Source organism: Elephantulus edwardii, unplaced genomic scaffold, assembly GCF_000299155.1.
Source record: "Elephantulus edwardii isolate Elephantulus edwardi_28Jun2011 unplaced genomic scaffold, EleEdw1.0 scaffold00261, whole genome shotgun sequence".
NCBI classification, from domain to species: domain Eukaryota; kingdom Metazoa; phylum Chordata; class Mammalia; order Macroscelidea; family Macroscelididae; genus Elephantulus; species Elephantulus edwardii.
Window position 1 is genome coordinate 3,160,126 of NW_006400011.1, and position 18,965 is coordinate 3,179,090.

The 18,965-nt window shown below is 39.3% G+C and overlaps 1 protein-coding gene across 1 annotated transcript in view; it reads right to left on the minus strand.

Moving 5' to 3' along the window:
* GAREM (GRB2 associated, regulator of MAPK1) overlaps positions 1-18,965 on the minus strand; it is a 153,890-nt gene that overhangs the window by 23,889 nt on the left and 111,036 nt on the right. Inside the window, exon 2 of the mRNA XM_006899560.1 lies at positions 17,777-17,907. Coding sequence (XP_006899622.1) covers positions 17,777-17,803 — 27 coding nt within the window. The 5' untranslated portion in view covers positions 17,804-17,907. The remainder of the gene's footprint in view (positions 1-17,776; positions 17,908-18,965) is intronic.

Consider the following 18,965-nt stretch of genomic DNA (forward strand, 5'->3'; position numbering starts at 1 on the left):
CCCTTGGTAGGTTTACTTCATATGTCTATGTGGAGTTCTGTTGGCCTAATGAGTAAGAAGTTGTGCTGCACACCCAAAGGCAGGTGGTTTGAATCCAGCATCTTACTGGTATTTAAGCTGGTTCTTCTTTATGGAGCGCTTGCTGCTGATTTCTCAGCGCTGACTATGCTTTGTTATGATTTTTATGTCTCATTATCTTACTGTAATAGATTACTTGTCATAGTCCTTCCCTTCCAAATGGATTCCTATGATTCCAAGGTAACCATCTCTTAGTAAATGATAGAAATTTTATATTTATTTACATTTATTTTTTTTATGTAGAGTTTTCAGTCTTTAGCCCCACTAGAATGGTGGCAGTAGTACATGGGAGGGTTCCTGTGTTTTTCTGAATTTTAATCTACATCATCAACTTTAATATAAACTGTGAGAAATTTTGTTGGTTTGAGACACACCCTTTATTATGTTAGTAATATTTCTTTCGAATAGCAGTTTTTAAAAGTCCCTATCAAGAAATTAAAATGTTTAAGATAAAATGTTATTTTCTATTGACAAGATGCTCTGGTGGTCTAGTGGTAGAGTTGGGCTGCCAATGGCAGCACAAAATTGTTTTAATGGCAAGTCAGAGCACTACAACTTAAAGTCCATGTGGTGTGATTAGGTTAAGTGTTGTCTTTATATCTACCTATCCATTAAGAAAACAAAGGCCTCAGTGTAAGTATTTTCAAAGTATTCACCTTGCCTTAGTAGAGATTCTGGACTTCTGTAGTATTATACACTTAGAAAATAAAGAAATTGAATAAACTAGATAACTTTGATATTTCACTTGTTAAGGTTGTTGGGACTTTATATCCACGCTGTGCACATTTATGGATTCAATCAACCATGAATCGAAAATGTTGTGTGTGTGTGGGTGTGTGTATTAAGCAACTGAGTGGTCAAAGCAACCTTTCAATGGCTAATTTTACATTGCATTAGGTAAAAGAAGTAATCTAGAGATGACTTCATTATACAAGAAGGCGTGCACAGGTTATGTGCAAATTTTATTCTATTATATATAAATGACATGCGTATTCACAGATTTTGGTTATCTGCGGAAGGTCTTAGGTCCAATTTCTCTTAGGTACCAAGAGATGACTGTAATTTCAGACTTACAGAAAAGTTATAAATGTGGCACAGAGTGTTCGTCTAGAATATGGTTCACTCACTTCTGGTTAACATCTTACAAAAGCATGGTATATTTATCAAAGCTAAGAAATTAAAGTCAGGACAACACTATTTAATAAAACAACAAGATTTGAGCAGCTTTCCCCCACTAATGTCCTTTTCCTGTTTCAGGATCAAATGAGGATACCACATTGTATTTTGTTCTCTAATCTGTGGACTTTGACTTATGTACTTTTAACTTGTTAGTTAAATTTGTGTCTTCTAGGCTGCAACAGTTCCTGATGCATCTTCAAGGATATGAACATGTACGGCTAAGCACAACTGATAACAGTGCATCTAAATTCCAAAATCAATCTCCGTAATAGTATATGTGTTTCCTACTGCCAAAGGGGCCCTTTAGAGTAGTGAGAGATCTTCACCCTGAAACCTACAGTGTCCCTTTTCAGCAAGAAGTAGCTAAGAGAATATGCCGTTCCCAACTGGACAATTAAAACAGACTTTCCAAGGGGTGGGGGGAAAGAGGAACGAACTGGGGAGGAGGATAGAGAAAATACTGCAACAATGAATGAATGGAAACCCAAAATCTCTGTAAAGCTTCATTAAAATTAATAAAATTTAATAAAAAAAGATTATAATAATTTTTTTCTCTCTCGAGTGAGCGCAATGTCCTTATAAAGATTCATTTGTTATTAACTCTAACTTTTGGGTTACTCCTAGGCCTTTTGCTTATCATAACATTTAGTTCAAGTTATAACTGTACAGATCAAGGGTCAGCAAGGGGCTGTGGTCCAAATCTGATCTGCCATCTAGTTTTGTAAAGAAAGTTTTATTGGAAGGTATACATTCCAATTTGTTTATGTTTACTTTGTGGCTATTTTCATGCTACAGTGTAAAAAAAATAGAGATTGTATGGACTGTAAAACTTAAAATGTGTGCTAATTTCTGGTTGGTATACATGAAGGGTATGAGCCAGCCAATGGCCTTTTACAAAGTGAATTGGGGGAGGGAGAAGGCAGGAAAATGTGCATCAATGAATGACCGAAAACCCAACGTTTCTGTAAACTGTCATTCAAACAGTGTAAAATAAAATAAAATAAAACCCCAAACCAACAATGAGCTCAAGTACATCAGTGAGGATGGCACAGGATAGGGCAAGGTTCAGATTGGTTTTTGTTGTTGTTATGCGCCATCAAGTCTCCTGCGACTCATACTGACTCTATGTACAACAGCCTTAAACCTTGCTCAATACTGTGCCAATCTTGTTGTCTCTGACACACCTTATCCTCATTTCCCTAGTCACTGGATCAATCCACCTCATCGAGGGTCTTCCTCTCCTGCACTTCCACCTTCCCAAGCATGACATCCCTATCCAAGGACTGATCCTACCTTGCAACATGTCCAAAGTATGTCAGATGAAGCATCAGAATCCTTGCCTCCAAGGAACAGCCTGGCTTCACCTTCTCCAAGACAAACTTGTTTGTTTTCCTAGCAGTCTATGGTACATTCAATATTTTTTTTCTATAGCACCACAGCTCAAAGGCATCAATTCTCCTTCTATCATCCGCAGTCATTTTCTGGCTTTCTGATGCATAGAAAGTAACTGCAAAGACCATAGCCTGTATCAGGTGCATCTTAGTCTCCAGAGTAACATCATTGCTCTTCAGTACTTTGGAGAGGTCTCTGACAGCAGACTTTCCCAATGCAATTCATCTTTTAATTTCCTGGCTGCTGATACCAAGAGTGTTGATTGTAGAGCCAAGCAAACTGAAGCTTTTCTTCTTCTTCACATTGGTTTCTAAATATCCATCAGGTACTATTTTCAATCCCAAACCACTCCTAAAGCATTATCCTTCCTTCTGTACCAAAGAAATATTCAAGTTTTAATTGAATATGTTATCCCAGAATAAAACAAATGCTGGAATAGAGTCTGAAAAAATCATTAACCCTATCCCAAAGGAAGTGAACATATTGAAATGATTTAGAATATACTGTTTGGGTATAGACTAATCTCTAAAATGTTCAGTTGCATTGCTACACTTCCTTTTTACGGGAACTCGGCAAAAAACCTTGGCAATTCATCCATCTGGATCATGACTGAGACAGAGATGCTGAGAGAAAGGGTTTGTGTGAGATTTGAGGAAACACACACACATGCACACACACCTTACAAAGTCCTTACAGCTAACATAAGGAACAAAAAGTGCCTCATAAAAAAGAAAAAAGAAAAAATAGCACACTCTCTAGTTCTGTCCCCTGAAAACTATATTTTAAACATCTTTTCAGATTTACCTTTAAAAGAGTTTGGAAAAGAAAAAAAATTACAGACCTAGTAAAGTCCTGCAAAGTGAATAAATTGAAAGAGGACATCCATCGAGCTTGTGGGCCTTCTTCTACTTTCAGAAGGTGGACGTAAATCAGACACATCGTGCACAGAGTAACAAACCAAAATATGCCACCATAAATGTCACACTATCTGGGCACAGTCAATAGTTTTGTCTACATATTCGTGTATGCGTGCACTTCAGAAAGTTGTTACTCCTTCTCCTATTCATAAAAATGCATAACATATGGGAGTACAATCTGTAATTCTGGTGCTTCCAACTCTGATGTCATCATTAATGCTAGCAATTAGCCCTGCTTAAATGACGAGGTCGTAGCTGTACTGGGCGGCTTTGCGGTCACTGTTGGGGACAGATGAAGAATCTCATAAATACATGCTCGTCCTTTGGCAGCCGAACCTAACAGTCTCCTTGGGTTTCTACAGATGTGATTTATTTGTAATATTTCCTTCCTTTAAAAAGGATTTTTTTTTAAATGGCAAGAGAAACAATGTGTTCTAAGTGCTTCAGTATGTGTGCCTGGTTAACATTTTCCGTTTCAATGTTTCCTGAAAGGAAGTAATTCAAAGTGTGTTATCTAAACAATCCTAATAGGTCTAATCTAGGAAATGATCTGAGTTTTACAGCTCCTGATACCAATAAGAATTAACACTCCATGGTTGAGCAATGGCATCCTGGTGGTATAGTAGCTAATGTGCTTGGCTGCTAACTGGAAGGTCGGTAGTTCAGGTTCACCAGTGTCTTAGGTGGAGAAAGATGTGGCAGTTTGCTTTTATAAAGTTACAGCCTTAGAAATATGGGACATCCCTCTATCCTACATGACTACATTAAGTCAATGACTCAATGAGTGAGAACTGATTCAAAGCCAATGGGGATTTGGGAAACACATCATTTTAAAACACGGATAGAAATTTTACCCACATCACACATTGATTCCTTCTGCAGGCTCCTTCTCTGTCACTAGAAGACTGCACGTTACTATAATAACAAACACAAGAAGGGGTTTCTTTTCTGAACTACCAAGATAGAAGCTAGGGACCATATTTCAATGTAAAAATGGGAGTTGTGACTGAGATATACCTTCTAAAACAAACATTAAAATACCAGAATCACCATGACATACTACCTTATGGGACAAATCTAAGATGGTAAATACATGCGGAACCATGCATATTTTTTTATGTGCATATTCTTTTTTTTATTATTATTAAATTTTATTAGTTTCAATGCTGGGCTTTCACTCCTTCATTGCCGCACCATTCTCTCCACCCTCCTCCCCAGTTTGTTCTTCTTCCCTGCGATCCGAATGTCTGTTTTAATTGTCCAATTGCCACAGTGCTTGTCAAAGTCAGTTCTGATTAATCTCCTTTGTCGGTGTGTCCTTTGCCATTTCCTATCACTCCTCCCTGAGATAGACTTCACCCTGATTCATAAGGAAAAGGGGATGGCGTATTCTCTTAGCTACTTCCTGCTGAAAAGGGACGCTGTGGGTTTCAAGGGGAAGATCTTCTCTCACTACTCTAAAGGGCCCCTTTGGCAGTAGGAAACACATAGACTATTATGGAGATTGATTTTGGAATTTAGATGCACTCATTGATTGTGCTTGGCCGTACATGTTCATATCCTTGAAGATGTATCAGGAACCATGCATATTAACATGCTTTTACATTCTAAATAGAAACTAGGATCAGAAAATTATAGGAAGAAAAATTAAGCACAGGGGTACAACCAGGATCATTCTTGAATTCTTCCAGTGCCAGCCTCTCAAGGCCTTATCAATGGGTGTTCTGTGAAGATGAATATAAAAAAAGGAACATGACACATGTTTAACTACTTTATCTCCAGAAATAAGATGTAATCTAACCAGCTGGCAGACGGCAGCAATCTTGACTCCCTTAGTACTTTTGCAGAAGACAATTTTGGAAAGGGTAACTAATACGTTAGGAAAAAAGGCACATGGATTCTCTCATATCCATGACTTGGGTGGAGGGTGGGTGGGGGGTGCAGAATGGCTGACTGCTGGGAACATGGAAACTGAAAAATAAGCCTCAAAAGTCAACAAAAATGCCCCCTTCCCCAATCTGTGGGCTTTCTTTCATCCTATTGGAGAAAGATTTTGAGGCACACAGAGATTTGATTTTTAGAAGTTCCCATTTATTTTATCCTTTCCAAGTTGTACATTTTTGGGTATACTTGCAAGTCTATTTCTACTCTGACTGTTGTTGTTATTACGTGCCATTGAGTCATCTGTGACTCATAGCAATCCTATGCACACTCGCTCTGAACTCTGTTCTGTGCTACGCCGACCTCATCATCTCAAACACACTCACCCCCATTACCCCAGCCACTGAGTCAATCAATTTCATTCAGGGTCTTCCCAGAGCTTCTAAATTTGTTCCTATTTTGTCCCTTTATGAACTTTAGGGTTTTGCATTTTACCCCTAGGTCTCTGACCCACCTTGAGTTGGTTTTTGTGTATGGTGTGAGATGTGGGTTCTGTTTCAGTTTTCTGAAGGTAAATGTCCTGTTTTTCTAGCACCCTATGTTAAAGAGGTTGCTGTTTCCACATTTAATGGGTTTTGCTACCTTGTCAAACATCAACTGACTGAAGGTTGATTTCTGGATTCTTGATACTATTCCATTGATCTATGTGTCTGTTGTCGTACCAATAACATGCTGTTTTTATTACTAGAGCAGTGTCAGTAGGTTTTGCGATCAGACAGTGAGATGCCTCCTGTTTCATTTTTGTTTCTCAGTAAAGGTTTACTTATGCTGAGCCTCCTTCCTTTCCAAATGAAATTGGAATTTGACTTTTCTCTAACTCCTGGAAGAATGACCTTGGTTATCTGTATTGGGATTGTACTGGCCCTGTAGATGGCTTTTGGTACAATGTTCTGGCTGTCTATCCATGAACAGGGAATAGTTTTTCATTTGGTTAGGCAATGACATTGTAGACAAGAGTCTTGTAACTAAAAATGACAGAACACTATAGGCCCCCAGAAGAAAAAGAGTGATAAACCAATTACAAAAAGGGGGAAAACCATGAAAAGATTCCTCACACAGGATAACACTCAAATGACCAAGAAACACATGAGGAAATGTTCAAAATCACTAACAATTAGGGAGATGCCAAGCAAACCAACAATGAGATACCATCACTCCAGCAGCAATAGCAAAGTTTAATGACACAGTGAACAATAAATGTTGGAGAGGATGTGGAGAGAATGGAACTCTAATGCACAGTTGGTGGGATTGTAAAATGGTACAACCGCCTTAGTGGTTGTATAGCTGAACATACAAATCCCATATGACCTAGATATTCCACTCTAGGAATATACCCAGAGGAAATCAGAACTGAGACATGAATGCAGATATGTACACGTAAGTTCATAGTAGTGTTATTCACAGTGATAAGAAAATGGAAACAGCACAAATGGCCCTCAACAAATTAACAGATTAAAAAACTGGTACATCCACACAATGAAACACCCTGCAGCATTAAGGAATAATTTTGGCAGCATTAAGGAATAATTTTGTAAAATACTGTATAGCAGAGGAGAATCTAGAGAGCATTATGTTGACTGAAAGAACTTGGTCACATAAGGACAATCCTATTATAGATCACTATTGTGAAAACAGGAGAATAACTAATCAAGATACATATTAAAGTTCAAAAGAGGAAGGAGAAGATGAGGAGGGGGCAGAAAAAGGGAAAGAGGGGAATCACTAGGATAGCAGAGATTGTGGGTGTAGGAGAGGTGAAGGAATGGGAAAGGTTTAGTGGGGACTTGAAAAAATGGGGTGAGAAGAGGCTCAGATCAATGGTAATTAATGATATAAATAAATATATAAAAACAAAGTACATGTACAAAACATGATAGATAAAATGACTGTATGTAAATCAATAAAAAAATTATAAAAAACAACAAAGTTCAACAAATCTTATTTACACAAATCTTACTAAGCAGAACTATCTTTTATTTATCAGGGATACCTTTTAAACCAATACAGTAGAACTCATCATACTATTTCAAGAAACCATTCATGAATTCAACTCTAGTCTTGTGTTCCTGTTGTGATTTAATACTCTGGTGATATTTCTAAGGGACTGATTTTAGTAGACACTATCTAATTAGATAATGCTTTTTAATTACATGTGCATCTGAGAGCTGTCAGTCGATAAAGATGACAGAAGAATTGATGCCTTTGAGTTGTGGCACTGGAGAAGAGTATTAAATAGCCCATGAACTCACTATAGAACAAACAAGCATGTCTTGGAGAGGGTGTAGCCGAGGTGTTCCTTAGAGGTAAGAGTGGTGAAATTTTGTCTCATGTACTTTGGGACAGTCCTTGGAAAAAGACATCATGGAGAAGCGGAATGTCAATGAATGGACTGCCGCTGTGACTTTAACAATGGGCTCACGTGTGGCAGAGATGGTGAGGATGGCACAGGATAGGGCAGGGTTCAGATTCATTATTCACAGGGTCACTATGAGTTGTGGATGACTTGATGGCACTCAACAATAACAACAATCCAATTAGTAACTCCACTCATGATGATGGAGAGAAAACATTAAATTAATGCTTACGCTTTTATTTTTTAGAAGATTCCTGGCATTCTATTCTGACATGATGTAAGATTAAAAAATCTGTGCATATAGCATTTGTAAAACTGCCAAATCCTATGTGTTAGGCAAGAGTTTAATAAATGGGAAAAAAAAGAAGGATTTTTGGCTAGGTATTGTTCAACACATAGTAAGTGAACATGTTTATTTAGTTCTTTTAACAAATATGAATTAGTTTTACAAAATCTTGAGTTCACAAACAATGTTACAGAGCATAAAGATGACTGGATTAAATTAGAACACCTGGGTCCTAGACAAGGTTTTTGTTATTAAGGCATTTTGTGGCTAATTCAGCTAATATACCTGTATCTTACTTAGTTTCTGTACTTTTATTAAATAGGGCAAGGCTGTTTCTAAAGGTCTTTTCTAGATACACTATTTGATGATTACAAAGACTTAATATTACACTTCCTATTTTTGCTGGAGTGGCATGCATCCACTTCCGTAAATAGCTTGCCTCTGGAAACCCTATGAACCTGGAAAAAGGACGGCACTTAACAACATAGAGTGAGACCAGCTTGGCCAATGGACAGAAAGGATGCTACCAAGCCAAAGGTGGGTGACTCTAATCCATGGCCACCGGTTTTTAATTGTTTTTGGTCAAACATTCTTCTAGGTTGTATAGCCCTGGTGTGTCCACTTGCCATACAGAGGTAACTTGTGGTCACTGTAAAGCTGAACACTGTGACAATGATGTGTCAAATATGATAATGGTTACCCAATGCGGACAGTGTGGGGTGGAGCTCCCCAATTAAAAGAAGCTTGGAAGCGGGAGAGGCATCCATTTCCATAATAGCTTGCCTCTGGAAACCCTATGAACCTGGAGAGAGAATGAAAGTCACACCAAGTGTTGAGGACTTTTGTTCATAGGGTTGGTATGAGTGGTCTACGACTCGACAGCACTTAACAACAACAACAACAACAACAACAACAACAACAACTTTCTTGTTGGATTATTTATAATATTTAAATTCTTTTCCTCATTGCCAGGTTTTAGTACCGAGAAACTTGACCATCACTTCAGGTCTCTCAATTTTATATACTTTCTCCCCCTATTAATAAAAGACAGTTTTGAAATTCCTCTCCCTACACTATAGCTGCATGCTGCAAGGCAGTGACTACCAAAAGCAAGTGACAAACTGAGTCATCGGGACTTGATGTGCAGGTGACAAGAGCTGTCAGCTCAAGCCTCTTTCCAGACTGAGCATGGAGGTTCTAAAGTGCTCTCCCCACTCCACAGAGGATTAGAATCTCATAGCTCCCACGTGGGCTATTTCTCCTAGTTAAGACAAGCAAACTTGCTATTCTGCCCCAAGGGAAATCTATGGGGGCACAGCAGAAAGCAAGCAAGGATTGCTTAAGTCCTTAAAGCAAAATTTCCTTAAAATAGCAACATTCTACTATCCAGATTAGGGATGGGACACCCTTAGACGTGAAGGCTTAGGTGTTAGTGCACAAAGCTTTGGGCTATGGCAGTGAACACAGGATGTCTCTTGTTTACTAAGAGTCAGCTCACTGGGGTCCAGTCAACAGCCACTAGTAGCTGAACCTCCAGCAGGTATTCTTTTTTTTTTTTTTAATTTTTATGGACCACTTCTTGCTGATCTTCTCTGTATCGTTCCAATTTTAGTACATGTGCTGCTGAAGCGAGCACACCAGCAAGTATTCTTGAGGCAGGTTCTCTCCTGCCTTACAGGAGAGCTGTAAACGACTCAATCCTAACTCAGGGCTGCCCATGCTTCGCACAGTTGTCACAGTAAAGCGACAGCCTCAAAAGTTACTCTGTCAGTTGTTTTTTTGATGGCATAAAATACATGTGTGGCAACGTCTATCATTACAACACTGGGTTTGAAATGGTGGAAGACATTTATAACACTTTGAATCTTCCAAAAAGGTCTGAGAAATAGATGATCCTTGAAGATAAAACCAAGACACTGAGTACCAAGCATTTGGGGGGGGGGAAGCGAAATAGCCAGTGGTAGAAATAAAGGTGGGGGGGACTCCCTTTAATTGTAATTTTATGTACTGATTCATGGTTTGACAAAATTTTTCTTACATGGAAAGATACGGATTTTAGACTTTGTGGGCTAAACAGTCTCTGATGCAACACTCAAGTCTGACAAGACTGAGATGTGAAAACCAAAATGCATCTGAGCCACTGCCAGATGCACGCGAAAGCAAACCTGTTTCTATTGAGTCAAGTATGAAAACACAGTGACCCCATGGCCTGTAAATCTTCACAGGAAGAATCTGCCCATCTTTCTGCCAAGGCCAAACCATCAACCTTCTGGTAAGTTGTTGTTGTTGAACACAACTCATAGCGACGCTATGAACAAAAGAGCTGAACCTAGTCTGGTCCTGTGCCATCCTCACACTTGTTGACACACAAAAGTCCTTTGCAGCAGTCACCATGTCAATCCACCTGGTTAAAGGTTTTCTCCTTCGCCAACCCTCCACCCTTCCCAGCATCATGTCCCTCTCCAAGGAATAGCACCTCCTAGCAACATGTCCAAAGTATGTGAGGTGAAGCCTCATTATTCTTGACTCCAAAGAGCACTCTCCAAGACATTATATGTTTGCTCTCTTGGCTGTCCATGGGATATTCAGTGCTCTTCTCAAACACCACGGTTCAAAGGCATCAATTCTTTTTCTGTCCTTCTTATTCATTGTTCAGGTCTTGGATGCATAGCTAATAATCGGAAAGATTATGGCCTGAAGCAGACACACCTTAGTCCTCAAACTGACATAACTCCTCAATGATTCGGAAAGATCCCAAACTGCAGATTTTCCCAGTGCAAAGCATCTCTCTATTTCCGGACTGCTTGTACCAAGGGTATTAATTGTGGATCCAAGCAGGATGAAGCTGTTGACAGTTTCAATCTCCTCTCTATCCATCATGACGCTGCCTATTAGTCCAGTGCTAAGAATATTTATTTTCTTTCTGACATATTATTCACTATGCCATCAGGGTTTCTTTACCAGATGTATGAAGGGCGACAAAAATCACTCCTGTCTGAAAGCAAAGGATGCAGCTGAGTAGCTTTAAGTAGAAATGCTATCTAGACAGGTAATGAACTACACATGTTTAGACTTTTCAACAAGTGCCAGATCTGTATGTTAAACTGTTTTCTCCATCTCTGCTTGAAGGTAGCTCTCCCTTCTCTTCCCTCCCCTCACCTGTCAATCTAGCCACGCACTCACCCACCCACTCACCCATCCATCCATCCATCCATCCATCCATCCATCCAACATTTGCCTCCCGTACTACACAGTGATCCCTATGCTGGCAGGGACCTGCATGATCACTATTTAACCCCAGGGTCTAGAACTGTATTGAACACAACTGGTGCTCAACATATTTGTTCTGAAAAAGTCACCACACAAGTATTAATTTCATGCAGTTAATCAATGATAGGGCAATCAGGTATATGATAGTTTAAGTATATTAAAACATCTTTTAAAGCTAATTTCATTTCAAGGGAATAGTACTTTCATTGTAGAGGAGATAGAACTCAAAGCTGATCATCCAGTTGGCTTTCAGAAGCTATAAATCAGACTGGAGCAGATAAGTCTTTCTCCAGCTGGTGGATTCATATAGTGAGAAAGGATTTGGGTTAGAAGAGTAGCTGCTGAGAGACTATGGCGCCAAAGCTTCCTTCAAGGTAATAGGAATGTTTCCTTTTAAAATAAATGTGTAAGGAGTAGGCAGACTACTTGATACAAATGAGGCTTATTTAATTCAAAGTTTGGTGCAGTCTTGGAAAAAAGACATCTAGGCTTCTTATTTTTTCAATATTTTTGCTCCATTCTGGTTTTTTTTTTTTTTTTTTTAACTATATAGACCACTGGACCAATTGGCAGCATCAGGATGGATGGTGAAGAGACTGAGATTATTCACAGCTTTAGTTTGCTTGGCTCCACAGTCAACACTCTCGGCACCAGTAGCCAGGAAATTAAAAGATGTATTGCGATGGGAAAGTCTGCTGTTAGGGACCTCTCCAAAGTACTGAAGAGCAATGGTGTCTCTCTGGAGACTAAGGTGCGCTTGATACAGGCCATGATCTTTGTTATCACTTGTTATGCATCAGAGAGTTGGACAGCGACTAAGGAGGATAGAAGGAGAATTGATGCCTTTGAGCTGTGGTACTGGAGAAGAGTATTGAGAATACCATGGACTGCTAGGAAAACAAACAGATTCATCCTGGAAAGGGTTAAACCGGGTGGCTCCCTGGAGGCAAGGATTCTGAGGCTCCGTCTAACATACTTTGGACATGTTGTAAGGAGGGACTGGTCCTTGGAGAGGGACATCATGCTTGGTAGGGTGGAGGGACAGCGCAGGAGGGGAAGGCCCTCTATGAGGTGGGGCACTTGGGATGGGTGTGTTGGAGACAGTGCGATTGGCACAGGACCGAGCAGAGTTTAGGGCTGTTGTATATAGGGTTGCTATGAGTCACAAGTGACTCAACAGCACATAACAACAAAAACAACATATAGTCATGGGTGTATTACCTCTTCTCTGTTCATATTTATTAGACTATATATAGTTTTGACTATTTATCAGCTTGAGATAGTGTTTATTCTTGCTGCTACTGCAGGATTGTGCATGCAATGGTGTTTACCTTTATTGACTGTATTTCCTGTGCCTCTCCTATTGACACTCTGCTATCTTATTATATATTGCCTTTCCCTTTATTTCTCTTGTCGCTGTTACTCATCTTAATACATATCTGTTTACTGTTTTTTACTGCCCTCTCCCTTCATTCCCATGCTTAGTATCTATCCATCCAAGAATGCTTTTTTTTGGTGGGTAAACCTTTCTTTAGCTTTGAATTATAGAGGACTGATAATATTTGCCCTTTTGTTACTTACTCTACTTAGCCTGGTCTTCTAGGCAAATCTATTCTTCATTATTCTTTAGTGTTGCATAGTGTTGTACCATTTGTATGTACCATGGTTTACCCATTCATCTGTTGACAGATGCTTCCATTATTTTCATTCCTTTGCTATTGCAAATAATGCTGCAGTGAACATGGGTGTGCATATACTGTTTGTGCCAAAGATTTTATTTCTCTATGATATATACCTAGTGGCTGTTCGTTCATAGGGTCGCTATGAGTCATCTACGACTCGACGGCATTAAATAACAATAACAATGACGACAACCAAGAGAGAGCTATGCTGGCCTAGTGGAAGGAAGCTGTGCTACCAAGCCGAAGGTGGGTGATTGTCATCTGTGGCCCTCGGCCAGGTTAAAATTGTCTTCCTGTCAAACATTCTTCTAGGTGGTATAGCACTGGTCTGTGCGTTGCTGTACAGAGGTAACTCGTGGTTGCTGTGAGCTGAAGCCTGTGACAGTGATGTGCCAATTGTGGTAATGGGCACCCATGGTGGACAGTGTTGGCTGGAGCTTCCCGACTAAATCAAGCCTGGAAGCAGGAGCGGCATCCATTTCCAAAATGGCTTGCCTCCTGAAGCTCTATGTATGAACAGTGCTCAGGCTGTTCGTTCATAGGGTCGCTATGAGTCGTCTAAGACTCGACGGCATTAAACAACAACAACAACATATACCTAGTAGTGGGATGACTGGAACAAATGATATTTCCATTTCCAACCTTTTTTTTTGTTTGTGAAACGAGTTCAGCAAAAATATATTGCGAGTAAAAGGTAGAAAATGGTAAAGAGAAGGGAAATGGAAAAAACATACAGAGTATCTTCCCAAAGCGCTGGTCGTGACCTAGTGCGTCCAGAAGCCAGTGCCGCAGAAGGGGCTGGGGCAGCAGCTCCGGAGGCTGCTGGCATCTAGGTCACATCGTGGGGGACGCCATTTCCAACTTTTTAAGGACGTACCAAACTGCTCTCCATAGTGATATTGCCATTCTTACTGTCCCACAGCTGTGTATGAATGTTTGGAGGTCTCTATGCACCCACCAGCATTTGTTGTTTCCTGCCTTATTGAACACTGCAATTGTTGCTGGGGTGAGATGACTATTGCTGGAATTTGCATTTCTCTAACAACTAAAGTGCACATTTCTTCACTCCTTTGTTTGGCTATCAAACATATGTTTTGGTAAAGTACTATTCCTCTCCACCGTCCTCTCCCCAATTTTTAACTGAGTTCTTTGCCTTTCATTGAAGTGTTAAGAGTTCTGAGATTTAGTAATTAGTCTGTTGTTAGGCATGTCGTTGACAAATACTGTTTAGTTTCCAAATCTACTGGTTCTCTATTTTGCTTTCTGGAGAAGTCTTTTGATAAACATCAAGATTTAGCTCTCAGAAAGTTCCAGTCATCTACTTTATCCTCTGTTGCTTTTTTGTTTTGTTATGCTTCCTAGAATATTTATCCTGAGTTGGCCCTCATCTTTTCTTTGATCATCTTTATATTTAGGTTTTACATTTAGGTGTTTGATCCATATTAAGGTTTTGGGTATCACTCTTTAATTGATTTATTTCAATTTGTACTTGTAAACACACAAAGATAATTCTTTATTTCAAATAATTACCATTGACTATCATTTCTTAATCTTATTTGTTTCTTCAACAAACAAGTTGTTGCTTGTTGGTCTAATGTATCCTGCACTTGAAGTAGAGGTAGAGGGGGAAATTTTCTAAGGTTTGAAATGTGCCCTGCTTTAAACAATTACTATCTGAATAATAGCTACATTTTTTTTTAATACGAAGCACCATTTTTCATTTTGTTTTACTTTTCCAGAGGAAACAGCAACCAAGCATCTTATTTTCTTACCTTCACTTAATGTGAGAGCATTAGGCACTGCAACACACATCCTAATACACTGAAATAAATTCTACTTCTAATCAAAGACAACTATGCAACACAGAGCTGGACAATGATTAGGAGGAGAATGATTCTGAAGCTTCATTTGACATACTTTAGACATGTTGCAAGGAGGGACCAGTCTTTGGAGAGAGACATCATGCTTGGGACAGTGTAGGAGGGGAAGACCCTGGATGAGATGGATTGATTCAGTGACTAGAGTAATGGGGGTAAGTGTGTCAGAGACAATAAGATTGGCACAGGATACAGCTGTCTTTAGGGCTGTTGTACATAAGGTCGCTATGAGTTGTAGGTGACTCGACGGCACGTAACAACAACAACAACAACAACAACACTAACAACAACAATCAAAGACAATGACTTCCAAATGATAGTTGTTCCAAATAGTATTGAGAAACCTTGGCCTATAATCCCTCAGTTTATTTAACTATTTGAGTATTCCTTTACTAAGAAATAGATGTCAATGTATTCCTGATATAAATTTCTTGAGATACTTATACCAATTCTTTGAATACAATTGAATAATGTCTTCATAGTGGAAGCTGGATATGTTTGCATTTTAAAACTTTAGAATTAATAACAGACTAAAGATATTAAACATTTATGTATGCACAGCCCAGGACTCAACCCAATGAATGAGCGGTATGGATGTTATATGTTTAGGTTCCATATTTCTATGTCTTTGACTTCTTAAATGACACTTTTTATATTTTTTGTTATTTTATTAATTTTAATGAACGTTTACTGAGACTTTGGATTTTCATTCATTCTTTTTTTTTGTGCTACCAAGATTTTTGTCATTTTATTATTTTGTAAAATAATTTTATTTTGTTGCTGTTGAGAATATGCACAACAAAACACACACTGATTGAAGTTTTTACATATACTATTTAAGTGTATTGATGACTTTCTTTTAGCTGTGCAACCGTTCTCACCGTATTTTTTCAGAGTTGCATTTTCAGTTATATAAATTCACTGTCCCCTAAGATTACTATGCAAGATTTCGAATTGTTGTTAATTTGGGATTTTCATTCATTCTTAAATGACATTTTTGTTACCAACATTCTAACATACTTGACATTGCTGTCAAGTCAGAACCAACTCACCCTCCAGTGTGCTTGAAGAGGCAAATCCCACAAGAGAAGACTGCCCATCTTTCTCCCTCTGAACAACTGGTGCACCAACCACTTGCCTTTGGCTTGACAGGGCAAGGACGTACCCACTACGCCAACAGAGTTCCACTGTCATGCTAATTTCTCACCACTGAAAAGTATTAACTTCCTAAACAACTTATTATCCCCTCCCCATCTAGATAATTCCAAATAGAAGTTTCAAGAGAGATTTTTAAATCATATCAAGACACTAACGGTATGATCTGATTAGCTTCTGGCCAATAAATCTTGCTTAGTTTAAAGATACACATGTTCTTACAAATTTTCACTGTAAGTGAATCAAGTTGTCTTGATGACTAATGTCCTGGGCCACTGCAGGAGTTAAAATGACAAATATTCTTGCAGATAGACACAATTTATGTAGCAGAGATCTGATAAAACATAAACATCACTCATCTTAATTAATAAAGGCAGGAGGCATCTGAATTTTTAGACTGGTGGAAAGATTAGCCACTAACATGGACAGAACTGCTTCTCCAATCAGGAGGCTGTCCTGGCACATCCCCCTTCCCGGGCAGGGGGCCGAGTGGCTGACTCACTTGGAGACTCACTGTTGCATTCTTGGGCTAGGATCCCATGCTGCCTATTTTCCACACAGCATGAATTTCTAAGAAAGTGGACCTTACTTCTTAAATGAATCCCTGATCTTGGGACATTTTTCAGAGAGCCCAACTTAACTGGACTTCATGAGGCAATGAAGTTACACAGAAAATCCTTTCAAGGTGAACACTTTCTAAACAGTTAGGGTAACGTGGGCGAGGCTGAAAGAAAACACAGTGGATCGGCACGAACTAGCTGGCAGCATGGATTCTCTGAACATAAAGTTCAGTCAGAGGAGCTTTCTCAATGTGTACAAGAGGATGGAACCGACCTTGAAGAACAACAAACCAAAGCACCATAGTATATGTTATTGTTGTTGTGTACCTTCGAGTCAGAGATGACTCACAGCTGACCCACCAGAGGGTTTTCAGAGGCAGATATCACACGGGAGGAGATGGCCCATCCTTCTCCTGTGGATTTGAACTGCATGCTATCAGGATTGCAGCACAGATTTTTTTTAACACCAGGCCACCACAGCTCCCTACTATGCTACTTAGCTTTTATTTAATGACCAATGAGTGACAAATACCTACTGGGCCTCGAATTTATCTGTGTATATTGAAATAATAGTCACAAGGACTGTCTGTGTCAGACAAGTATGTGCCTATTCCAAGGCACACACTCTTGGAGTAGAGTTTGGTTTTTTTAAAAATGTCTGTTATTACTTTTAACATCTGGATTTTTGCAGAGATTTGACATACAGTTATTAGGAGATAACGTCTCAACTGAAAAAAAAAAAAACCAACCAAAAAAAAAAAAAAACAAAACCCAACACTAAAACCAGCCAACCCCAAACTAAATGAACAAAAATTTGAAAGTCTTAATTTTGAACTCAGATATCAGTTTTAAATTTTAGCAAGTAAATCAAACAGCAACAAAAACACCCCGTATCCCAACTAATTAAACACTGGAAGTTGTCAATGAGTCCAGTCAGCTGTAACACAATGTAGTTTTTAAAAGATGGGCATTGCCACTGATGCTAGCCCACTGGGAAGACAGAACTCTTGAGGTAAAGATATGTCCTTAGAGACTTGAAAGTAAAACCATTTATTGAGGATAAATATTTGTTTCTTCTCGAGGTACCTTCACATTGAATGTTATTTCCTCCATGACGTACACGCGTTCAGGAAATGCCTTCGCCACCTCCTCCACACTGTTAAAGTATTGCACTGGTTCCTTTATATCTCGATCTTGCTCCAGCAGCTTGAATTGTCCTAAAAAACCAGGACAAACAGAGGAGGGGTGAGGTGTTTATGCTGGACAGCTGTCTCAGAGGCCATAATGTCCGCTCTCCTCTCCCACCATTCTCTATCAAAGCCCAGTGATCATTGCTATTTCGAAAATGTCACCACAGAAGAAGGTCTGCACAAACAAGAATATAAATTAAAAATTCCTTTCAAACGTAAAAGCAAATGTGTTTGTCTATTCCACCCAAGAGTTTATTACCAGAACTCTAAAATGAAACTGACGGAAGGCTGTCTAGTGATTTGATCTCAAAACAACCTAATTAACATTTCTCTGGTTGAAAATGGCACCTCAGTACACTGGTTTACATTGCGGCACTTCTCACAATAGTCAAAAGCTAGGAACAACCCAATAATCCATCGACAGAATTGATAAAGGGAATGTGGTGTATACAGACAATGGAATATTACTCAGTCATAAAGAGAAATGAAGTTCTGATATCTGCTGTAACAAGGAAGAAGTCTGAAAACATGTTGAAAGAAACAGTCATGATAGACAAATACTGTATTATCCCACGCACATACAAATAACCAAATGTACTAGTAGCCACCAACTCCCAGGGAGGGGTGGGAGGGTGAAAGAGAGCACCAATACTGGGAGGATGCCAAGTTTCTGAAAACATTTGGAGATGGGAGTCATTGCCATCCAGTATGACAGCCATGATCAAGGCCATAGAACTTGAGTGAAATGTGAACACGGTTGAGATAGGAATGTTTTGTTGGATGTATTTTTAATCCTATAAAAGTGACTCAAGTTTGATCATCACGACTCTCCATTGGGTTTCCAAGGCTGTAAATCTTTGAGAGGAGAATGAACATCTTTCTCCCAAGAGGAGGCTAGTGCACTTGTAGTACACTGGTGGTCTAGTGGCAAGAACATGCACTGAAATCCCAAAGGCAAGTGGTTCAAATCCCTCAGATGCTCCTCAGGAGAAGGATAGGCAATCTCCTCCTGTGCAATTATTGCCTCTGAAAAGCAACTGGAGGGTCACTCATGGGTTGGTTCTGAATCAATAGTCAAGAACATC